Below are 19411 nucleotides of genomic sequence, written 5' to 3'. Positions count from 1 at the left end.
ATAAGATGTGAATATGATAATGGTATACAATATGTACTGACAAGATAGGTAGTAGGTTGGTAGACAGCAACCGCCCAGGGAGGTACTACCGTCCTGCCAAGTGAGTGTCAAACAAAAGCCTGTAATTGTTTTACATAATGGTAGGATTGCTGGTGTCTTTTTTTCTGTCTCATAAACAAGGTTTCAGGTACGCCTTGCTACTTCTACTTACACTTAGGTCACAATGCACATACATGTACAAGCATATACACCTACCATCCGACTTACGACCGAGTTCGGTTCCGAGAAACCGGTCGTAAGTCGAAATGGTCGTAAGTCGAACTTTACTACTGAATATCAACAAAACATTTTTGTAATGACTTTATTTTATTGTTTTATTTTGGTATTTCACGTTTTACTTTACTTTTTATGCTGTTAGTACTGTATTTTATACTGTAAGGTTTAGGATAAACACTTTGTACAACACAAATAGTTGTTTATTTCCCAGAAATTTGGCATAAAAAACACGGTCGTAAGTCGAGTGGTCATAAGTCGAGCAGGTCGTAAGTCGGATGGTAGGTGTATATGCACACCTCTCTGGGTTTTCTTCTATTTTCTTACTAGTCCTTGTTCTAGTTTATTTCCTCTTATCTCCATGGGGAAGTGGAACAGAATTCTTCCTCCGTAAGCCATGCGTGTTGTAAGAGGTGACTAAAATGCCGGGAGCAAGGGGCTAGTAACCCCTTCTCCTGTATAAATTAATAAGTTTAAAAAGAGAAACTTTCGTTTTTCTTTTTGGGCCACCCTGCCTTGGTGGGATATGGCCAGTTTGTTGAAAGAAAGAAAGAATACTGACAAGCTGATATTCACATGTGCAAAAGAAAGGTATCTTACTTCTGAAATGCTTTGCCTACACAGGCTTCTTCAGTCTAATACTGAGGAGGCAGCAGAAGAAATAAAGATGTAAAGGCGATGTTATCAGTCCATCACCCTTGAAATCATAGTCTTCAACTGAAGAAGCCTCTGTGTAGGTGAAACATTTTGGAATAAAGATACCTAACTGCTGCACATGTGACTTACTGATCAACATCTTCAAGACATGCAAGAGTAAGAGAAATACGACCAATTCGGAGGAACCATAATCGCTCCATGTCATTGCGACTGAACTGCTTAATGTAGCTTGCAATTTAACATTGAGCAAATGGATAAAAATGTTTGTAGTTTAACCCCTTAAGTGTCCAGACCCCCTATCTGAAAAATGTCTACAGGGTCCAAGATATTAAAAAAAAAAAAAAATTGGTTTCTTTTTTTCTTATTAAATTGTAGAGAATCTTTTTCTGAATGTAATAACACAAAAAGCACACAATTTGATGGAAAACTTACAAAATTACACTTTCACAAATTCTGCCGTGTCAGTGATATTTACACATTTTGTCCAATTTGAGTCCTATTTTAGGCCAATTACAGTTTTTCATTTAACCAAATTCTTAGCTATTTTGCTAGTGTGGTTTCCATTTTATCAACTAAGCACAAGAAACTGAACCACCCAATCAACTATTTCAACTATGCAATAGTGATCAGAAATTGGTAATTTAGTCAATTTCACGCAAATTTCAAAATAGGGTCCAGAATAAACAATGTCGTAGTCTATAAGCCTACATGGCTAGTTTTTATAGTTGCCACCAGAAAGCAAGCCTAGTAGGCATGCCACTTCAACCCACATCACCCTGCCTCACTCTCACTTGGCATCCAGGCATTATAGAGTCAACAGGCCTACTCCTATGGCTCTCCTGGGCCAGGGCAACTTAAACACACTACCTGTGTACCCACGATTTCACAATTAAAGAAGCCTCTGAAGCCTTATCATTGCTCCCAGCTTGCACAACACGATGTAAATTATCAGAAAACAATGCAGGCCAGCATTCCTGGCACTAAAATAACACTTCCTCTGTTCATGTGAATTCCATTTTGAATTTTTATTCACAAAAAAAAAAAAAAAATTACTATTAAGCATTATTATAATAACTGTATCAATAATGTCATGAACACATATTAGACCGACCAGTTACACACACTGAACAAGTGATGTGATTTGTTTACCCTGGAATATTGGCAAAAATCAAACATTTCTGCTACTTGGAGCTCAATTTCAAGCTATTTCCAGTCCTGAAACCAATCAAAGTCATCTCTATTTCTGTAATATATCTTTCATCCTATCAAACGAGACTAAGAAACTGAGAATATAGCCATAAAACTCATCCAAAAATTCACCGTAAAGTCACTACAGTGGAACCTCAGTTTACGAGTGCCCCACCATGCGAATTGCTCAGGATACAAGCAGGTGCTCCGTCAATTTTTTTTTTTCCGGATCCGAGCAAAAATTCAAACAACTTTGTTTTTAGACCTCCAGATCTTACAAAAGTAAAAGTGAATAGTATATAATTGTAGTTCATTGTCATGATGCATTATGTTGTTTTTACTACTTAAGACTATAACTGCAACAGAAATAATAATATTTCTTACCTTAAACTGTCGGCGCTGGTGTTTGTCGACGATTGTGAAGAGAGTGGAGAGTTACGCTGTGGCCCTACTGGACTGAGGTGGATGGTAGAGGTTCTGGTACTAAAGTCGATGGTTGTACTGGAGTGTGCATAAATACTGTAATGGACTTCTGTTCTATTTTACCCTGCAGTACATTATACAACTGATGGTAAGGTATCAGTTGCTGTAGACACCATTTCAGGGTCCTCTTCAGGGAAAAATTCTAAGTCATTAAGCCATTCAGTCAAGTCTGTAAATCATCCAGTCAGTCAAGTCATTTAGTCAAGTCAGTCAGTCAATCAAGTCAGTAAGTCATTCAGCAACGCTGGTATGCCTACTGGGTTTCATGATTGCTTGGCAGATTGTACTAGATATGGTAATTAAAAGATCAAAACACAATCACACACACAGTTAGCTTGTAGGAGAGAAGTGGAACTGAACACGTATTCACAAAGCTGAGAGGGTGGTGTCGGGAGTGTTGGGGGATGGCAGGGCATGGCGGGAGGTTTCCCCCACTGACCCACAACAAGGTGGCAACTTGAGGTAGGGAATGGCCGCCATCACTTGTCACATAATGACATTGTATTCATTCTAGAGTATATATCAGGTTTCTATGTTATTTATATTGTTTATGATGTCATATTAGAAGAATTATGATAGATAAATAAGCCATAGAGTTGATATTAGCATCATATTCCTGCCTCCTGAGAGCAGGAATTCCACTGGAACGGATTACGTAATGGCATATCAATTAATTTAAATAAAGAAAATTGACTCAGCATACGAGCAGATCAGGATATGAGCAAGGTCATAGAATGGATTGAACTCTTAAGCCGAGGCTCCACTGTACACCTACCATCCGACTTACGACCTGCTCGACATACAGTGGTCCCTCGATAATCGTAGGGCTCGAGAGTCATAGATTTTGGAAATCATAGCGATATTTTCGTATAAACATGGACTCGCTAATCGTAGACTGACTTGCGAATAGTAGGTCGTCCGGGACGCGTACGCACGGTGTGAGCCAGGGCGGCCTCCCTACCCAGCCAGTCTGGCATTGTTTACCAGTGAGCGAAAGTCCCCTCACGTGCTCCTACGAAATATTTCATAATATTCCACTCATTTTAGTGCCTGCAGGCGTGCATGAGCGTGTTCGATAGGAGTGAATGGAGATGAATGGTATTTAGGACCTGACGATCTGTTGGAGTGTGAGCAGGGTAATATTTAGTGAAGGGATTCAGGCAAACCGGTTATTTTTATATAGCCGGACTTGAGTCCTGGAAATGGGAAGTACAATGCCCGCACTCTAAAGGAGGGGTTTTGGGATATTAGCAGTTTGGAGGGATATGTTGTGTATCTTTATAGGTGTATGCTTCTAAACTGTTGTGTTCTGAGCACCTCTGCAAAAACAGTGATTATGTGTGAGTGAGGTGAAAGTGTTGAATGATGATGAAAGTACAGTGGACCCCCACATAACGATCACCTCCCAATGCGACCAATTATGTAAGTGTATTTATGTAAGTGCGTTTGTACGTGTATGTTTGGGGGTCTGAAATGGACTAATCTACTTCTCAATATTCCTTATGGGAACAAATTTGGTCAGTACTGGCACCTGAACATACTTCTGGAATGAAAAAGTATCGTTAACCGGGGGTCCACTGTATTTTCTTTTTGGGGATTTTTTCTTTTTGGGTCACCCTGTCTCGGTAGGAGACGGCCGACTCGTTGGAAAAAAAAAAGCACTAAATAAGCTACCATGGCTCCAAAGAAAGCTCCTAGTGCCAAGCCTTTGGTAAAGAAGGTGAGAAATACGATTGAATTTAAGAAAAACATCATTGAACAATATGAAAGTGGCTTAAGTGCGGCCGAACTGGCCAGGATGTATAACAAACACTATACAACCATATGTTCCATCGTGGCCAAGAAAAAGGAAATCAAGGACGCTGTTGTTGCAAAGGGGGTAAATATGCTGACAAAAATGAGATCACCAGTACTCAAAGATGTTGAGAAGTTATTATTGGTGTGGATAAACGAGAAACAATTAGCAGGAGATAGTCTTATGACGTCGCTTATTTGTGAAAAGGCTAGGCAGTTGCACGACGATCTGGTAAAGCAATTGCCTGTAAATAGTGGTGATGTGAGTGAATTTAAGGCTAGTAAAGGTTGGTTTGAGAGATTTAAGAACCATAATGGCATACACAGTGTGGTAAGGCATGGTGAGGCTGCCAGTTCGGACCACAAAGCGGCTGAAAAATATGTGCATGAATTCAAGGAGTACATACAGGCTGAAGGACAAAGCTGAACAACTGTTCAATTGTGATGAAACAGGCCTCTTTTGGAAGAAAATGCCAAAGAGGACCTACATTACTCAGGAAGAAAAGGCACAGCCAGGACACAAGCCTATGAAAGACAGGCTGACGCTCATGTTCTGTGCTAATAATGCTAGTGGGGATTTCAAAGTGAAGCCGTTACTAGTGTACCATTCTGAAAATCCAGTGTGTTCAGGAAAAACAAAGTTATGAAGAGTAAATTGTGTGTGTTTTGGAAATCTAATAGTAAGGCATGGGTCACGAGAGAAATTTTCATCGAGTGGTTCAATGAAGAGTTTGGCCCTAGTGTGAAGAATTACCTCCTGGAAAAGAAATTGGATCTCAAGTGCCTCCTAGTAATGGACAATGCACCTGCTCATCCTCCGAACTTGGATGACCTAATTCTGAAGGAGTTTGGGTTCATCACAGTAAAGTTCTTGCCCTGAATACCACTCCTCTCCTTCAGCCCATGGACCAGCAGGTCATTGCAAACTTTAAAAAACTCTACACCAAAGCAATGTTTCAAAGGTACTTGAATGTGACCTCAGACACTCAGTTGACCCTAAGAGATTTTTGGAGAGAACACTTCAACATCCTCCATTGCATAAGTCTTATAGGTAAGGCTTGGGAGGGAGTGACTACCAGGACTTTGCTTGGAGAAAATTGTGGCAAGATTGTGTCAACAAGAGGGATTTTGAAGGGTTTGGGACTGACCCTGATGAGCCTATGTCTGTTGTTAAATCCATTGTGGCACTGGGGAGTTCCATGGGGTTGGATGCGAGTTTGGAGGATGTGGAAGAGTTGGTGGAAGACCACAACGAAGAGCTCACCACTGAGGAGCTGCAAGAACTTCAGCAGGAAGAGCAACAGATTGCAGCTCAGAATTTTGCTGCAGAGGAGGAGGAAGAGAGATGGAAGAAGGTGCCTTCTTCAGAAATTAAGGAGATTTTTGAAATGTGGGGTAAGATGGAAAGATTTATGGAGAAACATCACCCTGACAAGGCTGTTGCAAGCCATGTTGGCAACATGTACAGTGAAAAAGTCTTGGGCCATTTTAGGGAAGTGTTAAAGAGACGCCAGAAACAGAGCTCTCTCCACAGTTATTTTGCGAGACAGGACTCCAGTGACTCTCAAGCTGGTCCTAGTGGCATTAAGAAACAGAGAAGTAACCCCAGAAAAGCACTTGGTACCTGAGGTGTTGATAGAAGGGGATTCCCCTTCCAAACAGTAATCCAATCTGTCTCCTCCTCCAGTCTTCCATACACTAAGAAGAATCGCCAATAAAGGTAAGTGTTATGCTGTTAATGTTTCATTCATCATGTCCCAATGTATTGTTTATGTACTACATGCATATTTCATGTAAAAAATTTTTTTGTTTTAATACTTCTGGGTGTCAGGAACGGATTAATTGTATTTACATTATTTCTTATGGGGAAAATTTATTCGAAAATCGTAGATTTCGATAATAGTAGCTCCTCCAGGAACGGATTAAATACGATAAACGAGGGACCACTGTACGACCACTCGACTTACGACCATATTTTGTATGCAAATGTTTTGGGAAATAAACAAATGTTTGTGTTGTACACAGTGTTTCTCCTAAACCTTACCGTATAAAAAAAACCAATACTAACAGCATAAAAAGTAAAGTAAAAAATAAAATACAAAAATAACAATAAAATAAAATCATTACATAATGTGATGCTGATATTCAGTAGTAATGTTCGACTTACGTCCATTTTGACTTACGACCAGTTAGTTAGAACAAAGCTCGGTCGTAAGTCAAATGGTAGGTGTATCTTCAACTAAAAACAAGGTCGGGTTTTTCCCCATTATGCTCTACAGGGGGGCAAGATTTTTTATATGGTGTATACTTACCACATCAACCCATTTTCTCACATCTAGGCCGAAATTTACTGCTCACTGCTTATCTGAGTGAGCTGAACTCATCACACAGTTTTACAGCACAGACAGAGGCTTCAAACTCATAAAAGTACAGCACAGACACTTAAGGAGTTATTGGCAAAATGAGTCTAGGATTCAACTCAGCAAAAAACTATTAGCAACATCTGCTTAGCTTAGGTCCTCTATAACAACAGATCTAGGTCACTTGCAAAATGGTACAGTACACGAAAAACTGCTAGGACAAGTGTAAGAGTCTTCAAGAGGAAAACTGGAAAAATATCTTCAAGTGCAAAATCAACCAGGCTGTTATGATTATGTGGGTCAGTGGACCTCCAGCAGCAACAGCTTGGTTGACTAGGTAAGCACCAGACAAGCCTGATCAGGCCAGGCTCCGGGAATAGAGAAACTCTCAGAACTCAACAAAGGCATATCAGAAGGGTCCTGAATATATATTATTATTATTATAATCAAGGGGGAAGCGCTAAACCCGGAGGATTATACAGCGCCTGGGGGGGGATGTGGAAGGCATTCAGGCTTAATTCGGGGAACTGGAGCACAGATCCAATTCCCTAAATCAAGAGCCCCTCACCAACATCAAGGAACCTTCCTTGAGGGTCCTGAATATATAGCTTTCTTATTTTTGATGTTCTACATTTTTGTTGGCTTTCAACTGAGCCGCTGTTCATTATGTTTGGTGCTTTTACCATTTTTCCACCATTATTGCCATTTTCACACAACAGTTGCATAGAGCAAGGACATCCAGTGCCTTATTTTAAGGTAAGTATTATATGTACTGTATTTATTTTATCTCCTTATCTTTTTTTGCCTAGCTGAACTGAGTACAGTGGACCCTCGGTTATTAGCCATTCTGGATATCGGCTAATTTGGTTATCGCCCGTTTTTTTGGCCGAAATTTTATCCCGGTTATCGGCCGTTATTTCAGTTATCAGCCGTAATGGACGCATCCACCCGTAGCAAAGTACGAAAGTGAAGGAGGAAGAGAGAGGAGAGAATGTGCCTTCTTCAGTGATTCTACAATATGTAGAATACTAAACCAGCAGAAGTCAATAAAGGCTATAACGCCAGCCAGCAATGAAGCGTAGCATTAACAGTGTAGCAAGTAAGTTAAGCAATAGAAAAAGGACGACACAAAACTGACTCCTCCAATGTTGTTGGAGGTATATAGGGCCACTGACAATATACACCACCCTGCCTATCTTCTACCACCCTAAACCAATGCCAGTATCTCCTCCAAGGTACAGTAAGTGTAAATATTTCTTATTTATAAATTATATACATTGTTTCAGTGTGAATAGTGGTGGTAGCAGAGCCGCCATCACCACTATATGTACGGCTTATGCTGTCAGTGGCCTTTATAAACCCAACACCACCACCAGTCCTCACATACGTAATGACGTATGTTATTCATTCAAGAGTATATATCATGTTTCTATGTTATTAATATTGCTTATGTCATATTAGATGAATTGTGATAGATAAGCCATGGAGTTGATAACAGCATCATATTTAAGCATTCTGTCCTGTTTCCAAACAATAAACTTGACCCTCTCCGCTCCTTGCCATTTAGCATACGCAATAAAGGTAAAAATTATTTAAATGTTTATCTATTTCATTAGTCATTTTATTTAGTTCTCATTGTTTTGTGTATGTTAAACCCTAGTTAATCTTTAAAAAATGTATTTTCTGTTAAAATTTTTCGGTGTCTGAAATGGATTAATTGGATTTACATTAATTCTTATGGAAAATGTTATTTCAGTTTTCGGCCATTTCGGTTTTAGGCCGACCTTCTGGAATGGATTACGGCCGATAACCGAGGGTCCGCTGTATTTAACATATTACTGTGTAAACACATTACTAGGCATTTTAAACATATCTGAAAAGAAAAACACAAAAAGGCCCTGTTCCACCTGCTGTCGATTTTTGCTTATCATTCGGGGTCACTAACCCTAAAAATCATATGAACAGGGCCCTCCTATACATTCACTTACTTCACAATATCGGGTACAGTATAGCCAATTTTTTTTTCCATAGCTAATAGACTTGTCAATCTATTCATACTGGTTTCATTATTATTTCTCTGTAGAAATGCATTAAGAAAATTAATAGTGATGAAGGATTTTATTACTCTTGAAATGATACCACAGGACTTACACATTTTCTGAAAGTCAATGACAACACGATTAATATTTTGGAATAAATAAGGGTGACATACCTGGAGATACAGGTTGCCACCAGTAGCCTTGATAACGGGAAAACTCTTCCTGCATTACATAAGAGGGCATCCCCGCACTCTTGGGGTCGTATTCTAGTCGGCCGCTACCACTATGTACATGAGTTACTCTTTTCTCCTCCCCTGTCACAAAATACAATAGTCACCCAAAACTATATATACAATCAGTAGAAAATAAGAGAAGTAATAACATAATATGAAGAAAAGGACAAGAAAATCTTGCAAATTATATTTTATATTCACCCAAAACTATATATATATAATCAGCAGAAAATGGTGGAATAACACAATCTGAAGTGACAAAAAAACTCACAATTATATTTTATAAGTAATGTATTTATTCCAACTTCAGGTTTCTACGACTGTATATGAAATAATGAGGCAACTGCTGGATCTCTCTTCACTCCCATCCCAGATACTCAACACCTCTAACATGCACTAGCTAAGCATTCCCTTCCATTTACATTTTACTCCCCATCTCCCCACACCACCTATCTGGTTATCATCATAATCTTAGTTTTTAATGGGGTGGAGTGGAAGGCCTCAGTCAGATGACCAAAAGCTCCAGCTGCAGAGCTTTGGTCATCATATGACCAAGACCCGGGTCAGGAAACACTTGTCCCGTTTCCTGACAAACCTAACCTAACCACCTTTCCTTGACCAGCTCCACTACTACCCATCCTTCCACGTAACATGTTATTCTACTTGACTACTACTCTTCTAATCCTAATTATGCTTCGGCTCATAACAGACATCAGCCCTCAGCAATTTGCCTCGGTCAAAAAATTTCAACATCTCAGTATCCTCCTATAACCCTTGTTAAATACATTTTCCAAATATTTTAATATTCCCCAATGCAAGCTTTTTTTGATATACACAGTTAACATTTCTCTCATTCCCTCCACAGCTTTTCTACTACACTAGCATGCTGTTAAATGCAATTCCGGTTAAGTCTACCATGAAAGACCTGGGTTCACAGAGTAGCAAGAGTATATTAGAGGAATAATACTGAGCAACAGATTAAAATAAATTAATTTATACAACAAACTATTATGTCATGTGAATTCTGCACATAAATATACAATACTTTTATTACCAACACAAATCTACATCATTATTTATTCCAAAATTCTAAAACAAATATGCATAATTACCAAACAACAAGTACCAGATAAAATTCATTAAACTTGAACCACTATAAAATTACCTTCATGGACTATTATTGTTTGCTTTATTTTAAAAAGAGCAACACACAAGGTTAAACATACCTGTTTTAGTATTATAAAGATAAATGTCATATCGAGCCGCAAAGGCAATAAGGTTGGGGTTCGCAGGGCATATTTGTGGGTTGAGTCTGATTGGCACACTAGGTAATTCTCTGGGGCTAATAGGCCCAGTCTGAAAATATGTTCACATTAGTTATGCTGTATTCTCCAGTTTAAACAGTTTAGCACAATACTCAACTTACTAACCAAACCACGAAATGGGCAGGGATTGAACCCAGGAATGAATCTTATTGTAGCCAGCTGGCCCAGTGGCTTGCACACTGGCCTGTAGTTCTGCAACCCGCTTGCCATGGGTTCAATTCCCTTCTATTCCATGGTTTGTTTACAACTGTGTTATTAAGATTTTGAGAGACCAAACTTACTGTTACAAAGATACAAAATTTTAGGTGTTTGGACAAATAGATTATTTATCATCTTAACTTCAGTAAAAGACAGATTTTCATCTCTATCTTGTGAACTAGTTGTAAACTATTCTGACCATGGTATTTTGACTTATTATTCTTCACATTACAAATTTGCAAAAAGTCAAAATATCATGGCTGCAACAGTTCACACCTAACTCGTTTGTACAAACAGTAGCCTAAGAGGTTAAGATTAGAGTATGACTGAAGTTAATTACAGTACCTTTGTAACACTTCACAGTACAACACTACACAATATTCAAAAAAACACAGTACTGTATTCCAATTTTAACTTATCTTAATTTATTGTTATTATTCATATAGTACCCTAATAAACAGCAATGACAAATTTACATCCATTATGTAGATGCTTGCTATATGACTAAGTATGGAGAGACTTCCATGATTATTGAGTGGAGGCTTGAGCCTCTACTCTTCCTTGTGCTAAATAATCTACACCGGTTTAGCACCTCACAAAGTGAAGCAAAAGCACTATAAACACATTATGCAATGAGTACATTATCCCAAAATGAATTACTTTTCCTTTTATAGAACAGTACTGTGTATCCACCAACCATCATACTAACAATTTGTAACTACTGTAGTGTATTAAGCATTCTGTCACACTGCAATTATGTACATTACTGTATCTCCACAAACAATTATTTAGGTAACTGCCAAGTACCACAACTATTACTTTTGATAATTATTAGGTAATTTATACACTTGCCCAGAGTGCTGTGAAAAAATGACCAGGTCTTTTGTAAATATTTCTTTTAGTCATCAGTGGACTATATACAACAAGTCACAAAAATATACATCCACACATCACTCAGGTTAGACTTGTGTTTAATAATCTCATGTACATAAGAGGAGGAGGAGGAACACTGCAGCAGGCCTACTGGCCCATACAAGGCAAGTCCTTCTCAAACCTGAACCCACTAACAAAACTACTTGCCCAACACATTTTCAATCTGTCATTATCTACTTATACTCAGTATATGCATACCTTTACTTACCCATGTACTCCTTAATAGTTTTTAATACTGTTATCCAGTATTTTCTTATTAACCTAGGAAGCCTAGTCTGACATTACACTGTGAGGAGGACAGTCCCCAAAACCAGTAAACAGATAACTTCATCAACTAGATGCAAAGTATAGCACAGTACTCAATGTGACACCAAACTGTCCCAAACAAATTAAACTGTACTCAATTCTTTTTCATCTTAAATTTTATTGCAAGCAAATGATTTTTTTTAATTTTTTAAAAAATGATTTGATTAAATATCCAGAACCCCTAATGTGTGTTATTCCCACCACTGTACAGTGGACCCCCGGTTAACGATATTTTTTCACTCCAGAAGTATGTTCAGGTGCCAATACTGACCGAATTTTTTCCCATAAGAAATATTGTGAAGTAGATTAGTCCATTTCAGACCCCCAAACATACACGTACAAAAGCACTTACATAAATACACTTACATAATTGGTCGCATTCGGAGGTAATCGTTATGTGGGGGTCCACTGTATTTTTAGATTCAGCATCAAATACAGTCCCTCCTCACTTAAAGATGTACTCGTTTAATGGCCGCTCAGACTTACGACCAGCTAAACAAACCATACCCCGGCCGGGATTGAACCCGCGGTCATAGAGTCTCAAAACTCCAGCCCGTCGCGTTAGCCACTAGACCAGCTAGCCACAATAAGATTCGTCCAACTAGGTATATTTCTACACCACAGGAAGGTTAGCACAGGCACCACTGTGACCACAAATGCAAGTTTTTACAGACGAATCTCCAGCTAACCTTCCTATGGTGTAGAAATATACCTAGTTGGACGAATCTTATTGTGGCTAGCTGGTCTAGTGGCTAACGCGACGGGCTGGAGTTTTGAGACTATGACCGCGGGTTCAATCCCGGCCGGGGTATGGTTTGTTTGCAATCGTGTCATCACGATTTCGTGAGTCTCGTTACGACCAGCTCTTGGACCAGTATGAATACCTAAGTACAGTGGACCCCCGCATAACGATTACCTCCGAATGCGACCAATTATGTAAGTGTATTTATGTAAGTGCGTTTGTACGTGTATGTTTGGGGGTCTGAAATGGACTAATCTACTTCACAATATTTCTTATGGGAACAAATTCGGTCAGTACTGGCACCTGAACATACTTCTGGAGTGAAAAAATATTGTTAACCGGGGGTCCACTGTATAGTGGAACCCTGAGTTTTGGCCATAATCCGTTCCAGAAGCTAGGCCTCAAATCGAAACTGCCTAAAGTCGAAGCAATATTTCCCATAAGAAATAATGTAAATGCACTTAATCTGTTCCACCCAAAAATATTCACAAAAAAATTCAGTTTTTAAAGAATAAACACTATAGTGTTACATACAGAAAACAACGAGAAATAAATATAAAGCACTAATTTTAATGGCATATGAGAGAAGCAGAAGAGCTTGTTTAGAGGCAGGACAAGATAGTCCTTCAATATGACATTAATATCAGCTCTACGGCTTATTTATCTAGCACAATTCATCTGACATAATAAACAATATTAATAACACAGAATCATGATATATACTCTAGAATGAATAAAATACATCATATGTCTCTCTCCCCAACTGACTAGTGTTGCTGTGTTGTTTGTTGTTGGGTGTATAAGGGCCTTACATAGTGGTGGTGATGGCAGCAGCAGAGAGAGCGGCGTTGTCAGTCACCCTACGTAACTCCAACAACAATGGAGGAGCCGGTTTCATGTTGTCCTTTTTCTATCGTTTAATCGCTTAACTTACTTGCTACACTGTTAATGCTACACTTTATCGCTGGCTAGCACTATAGACTTTATCGACTTGTGCTACTTTAGTATCGTACATATCGCAGAATCACTGAAGAAAGCACATTCTCCCCTCTCTCTTCCTCCTCCACTTTGGTACTTTGTTACAATTTCTTTCTTTAATTCTATCATGTTTCTCACTTTCTTTACCAAAGGGCTGCCACTACGAAGTTTCTTTGAGCCCATGGTGGCTTATTTCAGTCACAATCAATAAATAAGCACTAAACACAATGAATTTATTGTGAAATGTTTGGATGAGCACACAGGGTAATGTTCACTCAAGGATAAAGCTAGACTGGTTCACAATGCCTGTGCAGGCAGGCGAACAGGTCTGGTACGCTGGCCGAAACATGGGGCACAGGCCAAAACTCGGGAAAAAATTTAGCCGAGAATGCAGTCGAAACTTGAAGCAGCTGATACTCAGGGAGGCCAAAACTCGGGGTTCCACTGTAATGTATATTACAGCTGATTTCCTTTATTCTGTTTATTACAATATACAGTTCACTACTCTATAAACATTTAAAACTATGCTAAAAAAGTTATAAATGGGGAAAAGGCAACATTAAAACACTATGGTTGACACAAAGCCACTACCAGTATACAGTGGACCCCCGGTATACGATATTAATCCGTTCCCGAGAGCTCATCGTATGCCAAAATTATCGGAAGGCGAATTAATTTTCCCCATAAGAAATAATGGAAATCAAATTAATCCGTGCAAGACACCCAAAAGTATGAAAAAAAACAATTTACCACATGAAATATTAAGTTCAATACACACAAACTGAAGAAGACATGCACAGTTTGTAGTACTCTACTAACAATAGAATACATGACACTTACCTTTAATGAAGATCTGGTGATGATTGATGGGATGGGAGGAGGGGAGAGTGTCGAAGTTGTTAATGTTTAGAAGGGGAATCCCCTTCCATTAGGACTTGAGGTAGCAAGTCCTTTTCTGGGGTTACTTCCCTTCTTCTTTTAATGCCACTAGGACCAGCTTGAGAGCCAATGGACCTCTGTTGCACAACAAATCTGTCCATAGAGGTCTGTACCTCCCATTCCTTTTAAGATTTGTCTAAAATGGGCCATAACATTGTCATTGTAATAGTCAACAGCACGGCTTGCAATAGCTGTGTTAGGGTGATTTTCATCCATAACGGTTTGCAGTTCAACCCACTTCGCACACATTTCCTTAATTTTTGAAGTAGGCACAATGGATTCCACAACTGGCATAGGCTTCTCAGGGTTAGCCCCAAACCCTTCAAAATCTTTCTTAATTTCCATACTAATTCTCACCCTTTTTACCACAGGGATGGCACTAGAAGCTTTCTTGGGGCCCATGGTGACTTATTTTGCAGAAACAAGCACCAAAAACACTGTGATAATATGGAATGTACCGAATGTATGCTTCGATGTGAGCACACTGGCTGGCTTGTAAACACTGGCACTCACGGGGCAGTTCAGGCCACATGTGGACGCGTCCCAGACGAATCGCGTGTGGCGGGTTTTTTAACGAGTGGCGAGGCAAAATTTTTGTGTTAAAATGTATCGAATACCGGATTTAACGTATACCGATGCCATCGAATGCCGGGGGTCCACTGTAGTACGCTCCTCACTTAATGACCAATTTGTTTACTGACCTACTCTTAGGAATGGAACTCCGTCATTAAGTGAGGAGAAACTAATGTGATAGGCAGAAAATATATACCAAGTCACAGATGATTAAGGTCATTTATATATTAAAGATAGTAGTACATACCGGTCGTTCTGGATGTACACACTGGAAAATGGTGGAAGATGCTGGGAATACCAGAGTACCAGATGTGGGATGGAGTTCGTAGTTTGTAATGCCCCAAGTGGAGATGCGGCGCCGTTCACTCAGCAGCTGTTCTTCACGAGACGTCCGCCGCCAGAGGAAGGAATGGCCCGAATCCAACACTTCTTGGTATACAATTCTACTACCCCAAGTCTGAGGTGGAATAAAAATCAGAGAAGTTAATTTAACCAATTACTTGCACCAACTTTTCACTACCACTTTTACTACAATGCAGCATTCATACACACAACTGGACCGTGCTCATGCAAGTAAACAAAGCAATGATTCATAATTTTTTCAATGTTGCAACAAATTTCTTAACTCAGTATTTTCTCTCAAGAAACCACATGTATCTCGGTCACAGAACAATCCGAGGAAGGTATCCCTGTAGTCCATAATCCCAGTCACATAACTCAATGCACACAACTGGGATAGTGCAGAGTGAGGTACAAATGATAATGAGGTTAAATATTTCAGGGGAATCAGAAGATGCATTCACAAATCACATAAAAACTAAAGCTGTAAATTTCTTTAATAAAATTTGTAAATTAGGACATACACAGCCTCAATGTAATTTGAACCTTTCAGAGTGACCAATATCCTAAAATACACAAGTACATTAAGCCTGAAGTTGCTGATAAGTTGAATTATCAAGTCACCGGCAAGGAAGGGTTGAGGCTAATCACAAGTAAAATTCAAAAAAATTACTGCATGACAAGCAGCAATTCAATTTTTTTCTATAAAAGCAAACTGGGACCTAAACAACCCAAAATCAAGCCAACTTTTTTTTTTTCCAAGGAAGATTGACAAACTTTGAGAAGTAAAGTTAGTGTACATACATTTTTAACAATGGTCTTGAGGGCACACATGTTATACACACACAAAATAATATTCAGTTGATTTAACTTGGGATGACTAAATAAAGTCAGATACTGCCTTATTTCTGATCAGAATAGACTTTTTCCAATTAATTCAGAAAACAATTTCATTGATAAAACTGACACATTTATAATTTACACAACCTAACATCAAGCAATTGTTCCCTTTGAAGAAAATACACGAGCTCTAAAGGTTTAAAGCTGACCAGAAGATGAATTTCCCAGTTACTGCACAGAATCCAACAATTTGTGACTACACAGCTTACACCTATGAAACATTCCATCCATTTTACATAATGTATCAGACATTGAAGACTGATGCCATTTTAGATAAAAGGACACAAGTGCAACTTATGTGACATTTTATTGTGGCAACGTTTCCCTCTTCAGGAGCTTTGTTAAGCAGTTATGTCTTGACAAATGTCACATAAGCTGCACCTGTGTCCTTTTGCTTAACATAGTCAGAAATTTTACCATTATTCCTAAAATTGGTGCTGCTCATAACCGTTATATTTTAATGACAAAAAATGCTATGCAGGTCATCTAGCGCCTGTGAAATGGAAGGCATTCAAATTATATCCAAGCCAGGGGAAGAAAAGTCCAGTTCTTTGGATCAAGAGCCCCTCACCAGCATCAAGGCAAAATAATGAAATAAAATAATGCAATACCATTTTGAGATTAAGTGATAAAATGGCACCTACACACTCCACTAAATATACCAACCTCCTCCTGAGTAGGATACACAAGTGTTAAAAATTTTAAGCCAAACAGTGGAGCCTGTCTCCATCTATCACACAAATAAAATTTGAGGATGGATTATTTGATATCATTTACTTAGATTTTAGTAAGGCTTTTGATAGAGTTCCACACCATAGACTGTTAAAGAAAGTGGCAGCTCATGGCACTGGGGGAAAAGTGCTCTCGTGGATCGAGTCATGGCTCACTGACAGGAAGCAGAGAGTGTCCATAAATGGGGTTAAATCCGAGTGGGGATCTGTAACAAGTGGCGTTCCACAGGGATCAGTCTTGGGTCCGTTGTTGTTTATAATATATATCAATGATCTTGATGAGGGAATTACTAGTGATATGAGCAAATTCGCCGATGACACAAAGATAGGTAGGATAATTGATTCAAACGTAGATGTTATGGAACTTCAGGAGGATTTAAACAAACTCTATTCTTGGTCAGAAAAGTGGCAGATGTAGTTCAATGTAGATAAATGCAAGGTTCTGAAGCTTGGGAGTGCCCATAACCCTAGTACTTACAAGTTAAATGATGTAGAACTTAGCCATACAGATTGCGAAAAGGACTTGGGGGTTATGGTGAGCAGCAACCTTAAACCAAGACAGCAATGCCTAAGCGTACGTAATAAGGCAAATAGATTACTGGGATTTATATCAAGAAGTGTAAGCAACAGAAGTCTAGAGGTCATACTGCAGATTTATACATCATTAGTAAGGCCTCACCTAGATTATGCAGCTCAGTTCTGGTCTCCATATTACAGAATGGACAAATTCGTTAGAAAACATTCAGCGTAGGATGACTAAATTAATACATAGCATTAGAAATCTTCCTTATGAAGAAAGATTGAAGACTCTTAAGTTACATTCACTTGTTAGACGAAGAATGAGGAGAAACCTGATCGAAGTGTACAAGTGGAAGATAGGTATTAATAAAGGGGATATTAATAAGGTCTTGAGGATGTCTCTCCAAGAGAGAACCCGCAGTAATGGATTTAAATTAGATAAGTTTAGATTTAGAAAGGACATAGGAAAGTAATGGTTTGGAAATAGGGTAGATGATGAGTGGAACAGTCTACCTAGTTGGGTTATTGAGGCTGGGACTTTGGGTAGTTTCAAATTTAGGTTGGATAAGTACATGAGGTAGTAGGTTGGTAGACAGCAACCACCCAGGGAAGTACTACCGTCCTGCCAGATGACTGTGAAACAGAAACCTGTAACTGTTTTGCATGATGGTAGGATTGCTGGTTTCTTTTTCAGTCTCATAAACACACTAGATAACAGGGATATCTTGCTACTCCTACTTACACTTTGGTCACACTTCACAGACACGCACATGCATATATATATACATACATCTAGGTTTTTCTCCTTTTTCTAAATAGCTCTTGTTCCTCTTTATTTCTTCTATTGTCCATGGGGAAGTGGAAAAGAATCTTTCCTCCATAAGCCATGTGTGTCGTATGAGGCGACTAAAATGCCGGGAGCAATGGGCTAGTAACCCCTTCTCCTGTAAACATTTACTAAAAAAGAGAAGAAAAACTTTATAAAACTGGGATGCTTAAATGTGCGTGGATGTAGTGCGGATGACAAGAAACAGATGATTGCTGATGTTATGAATGAAAAGAAGTTGGATGTCCTGGCCCTAAGCGAAACAAAGCTGAAGGGGGTAGGGGAGTTTCGGTGGGGGGAAATAAATGGGATTAAATCTGGAGTATCTGAGAGAGTTAGAGCAAAGGAAGGGATAGCAGTAATGTTGAATGATCAGTTATGGAAGGAGAAAAGAGAATATGAATGTGTAAATTCAAGAATTATGTGGATTAAAGTAAAGGTTGGATGCGAGAAGTGGGTCATAATAAGCGTGTATGCACCTGGAGAGGAGAGGAATGCAGAGGAGAGAGAGAGATTTTGGGAGATGTTAAGTGAATGTATAGGAGCCTTTGAACCAAGTGAGAGAGTAATTGTGGTAGGGGACCTGAATGCTAAAGTAGGAGAAACTTTTAGAGAGGGTGTGGTAGGTAAGTTTGGGGTGCCAGGTGTAAATGATAATGGGAGCCCTTTGATTGAACTTTGTATAGAAAGGGGTTTAGTTATAGGTAATACATATTTTAAGAAAAAGAGGATAAATAAGTATACAAGATATGATGTAGGGCAAAATGACAGTAGTTTGTTGGATTATGTATTGGTAGATAAAAGACTGTTGAGTAGACTTCAGGATGTACATGTTTATAGAGGGGCCACAGATATATCAGATCACTTTCTAGTTGTAGCTACACTGAGAGTAAAAGATAGATGGGATACAAAGAGAATAGAAGCATCAGGGAAGAGAGAGGTGAAGGTTTATAAACTAAAAGAGGAGGCAGTTAGGGTAAGATATAAACAGCTATTGGAGGATAGATGGGCTAATGAGAGCATAGGCAATGGGGTCGAAGAGGTATGGGGTAGGTTTAAAAATGTAGTGCTAGAG

General features: G+C 39.0%; 1 protein-coding gene across 2 annotated transcripts in view; it reads right to left on the bottom strand.

Moving 5' to 3' along the window:
• Positions 1 to 19411, bottom strand: part of LOC128691914 (dipeptidyl peptidase 8) — a 103312-nt gene that overhangs the window by 64954 nt on the left and 18947 nt on the right. For both annotated transcript variants that reach the window (XM_053780894.2, XM_053780895.2), the window contains exons 3-5: positions 15269 to 15478; positions 10254 to 10383; positions 8968 to 9108 (exon numbers count right to left, since the gene is read on the bottom strand). In XM_053780894.2, coding sequence (XP_053636869.1) covers positions 8968 to 9108; positions 10254 to 10383; positions 15269 to 15478 — 481 coding nt within the window. The remainder of the gene's footprint in view (positions 1 to 8967; positions 9109 to 10253; positions 10384 to 15268; positions 15479 to 19411) is intronic.

Source organism: Cherax quadricarinatus, chromosome 75 (genome assembly GCF_038502225.1).
Source record: "Cherax quadricarinatus isolate ZL_2023a chromosome 75, ASM3850222v1, whole genome shotgun sequence".
Lineage (NCBI taxonomy): Eukaryota > Metazoa > Arthropoda > Malacostraca > Decapoda > Parastacidae > Cherax > Cherax quadricarinatus.
This window is presented reverse-complemented; position numbering and strand designations above follow the sequence as displayed.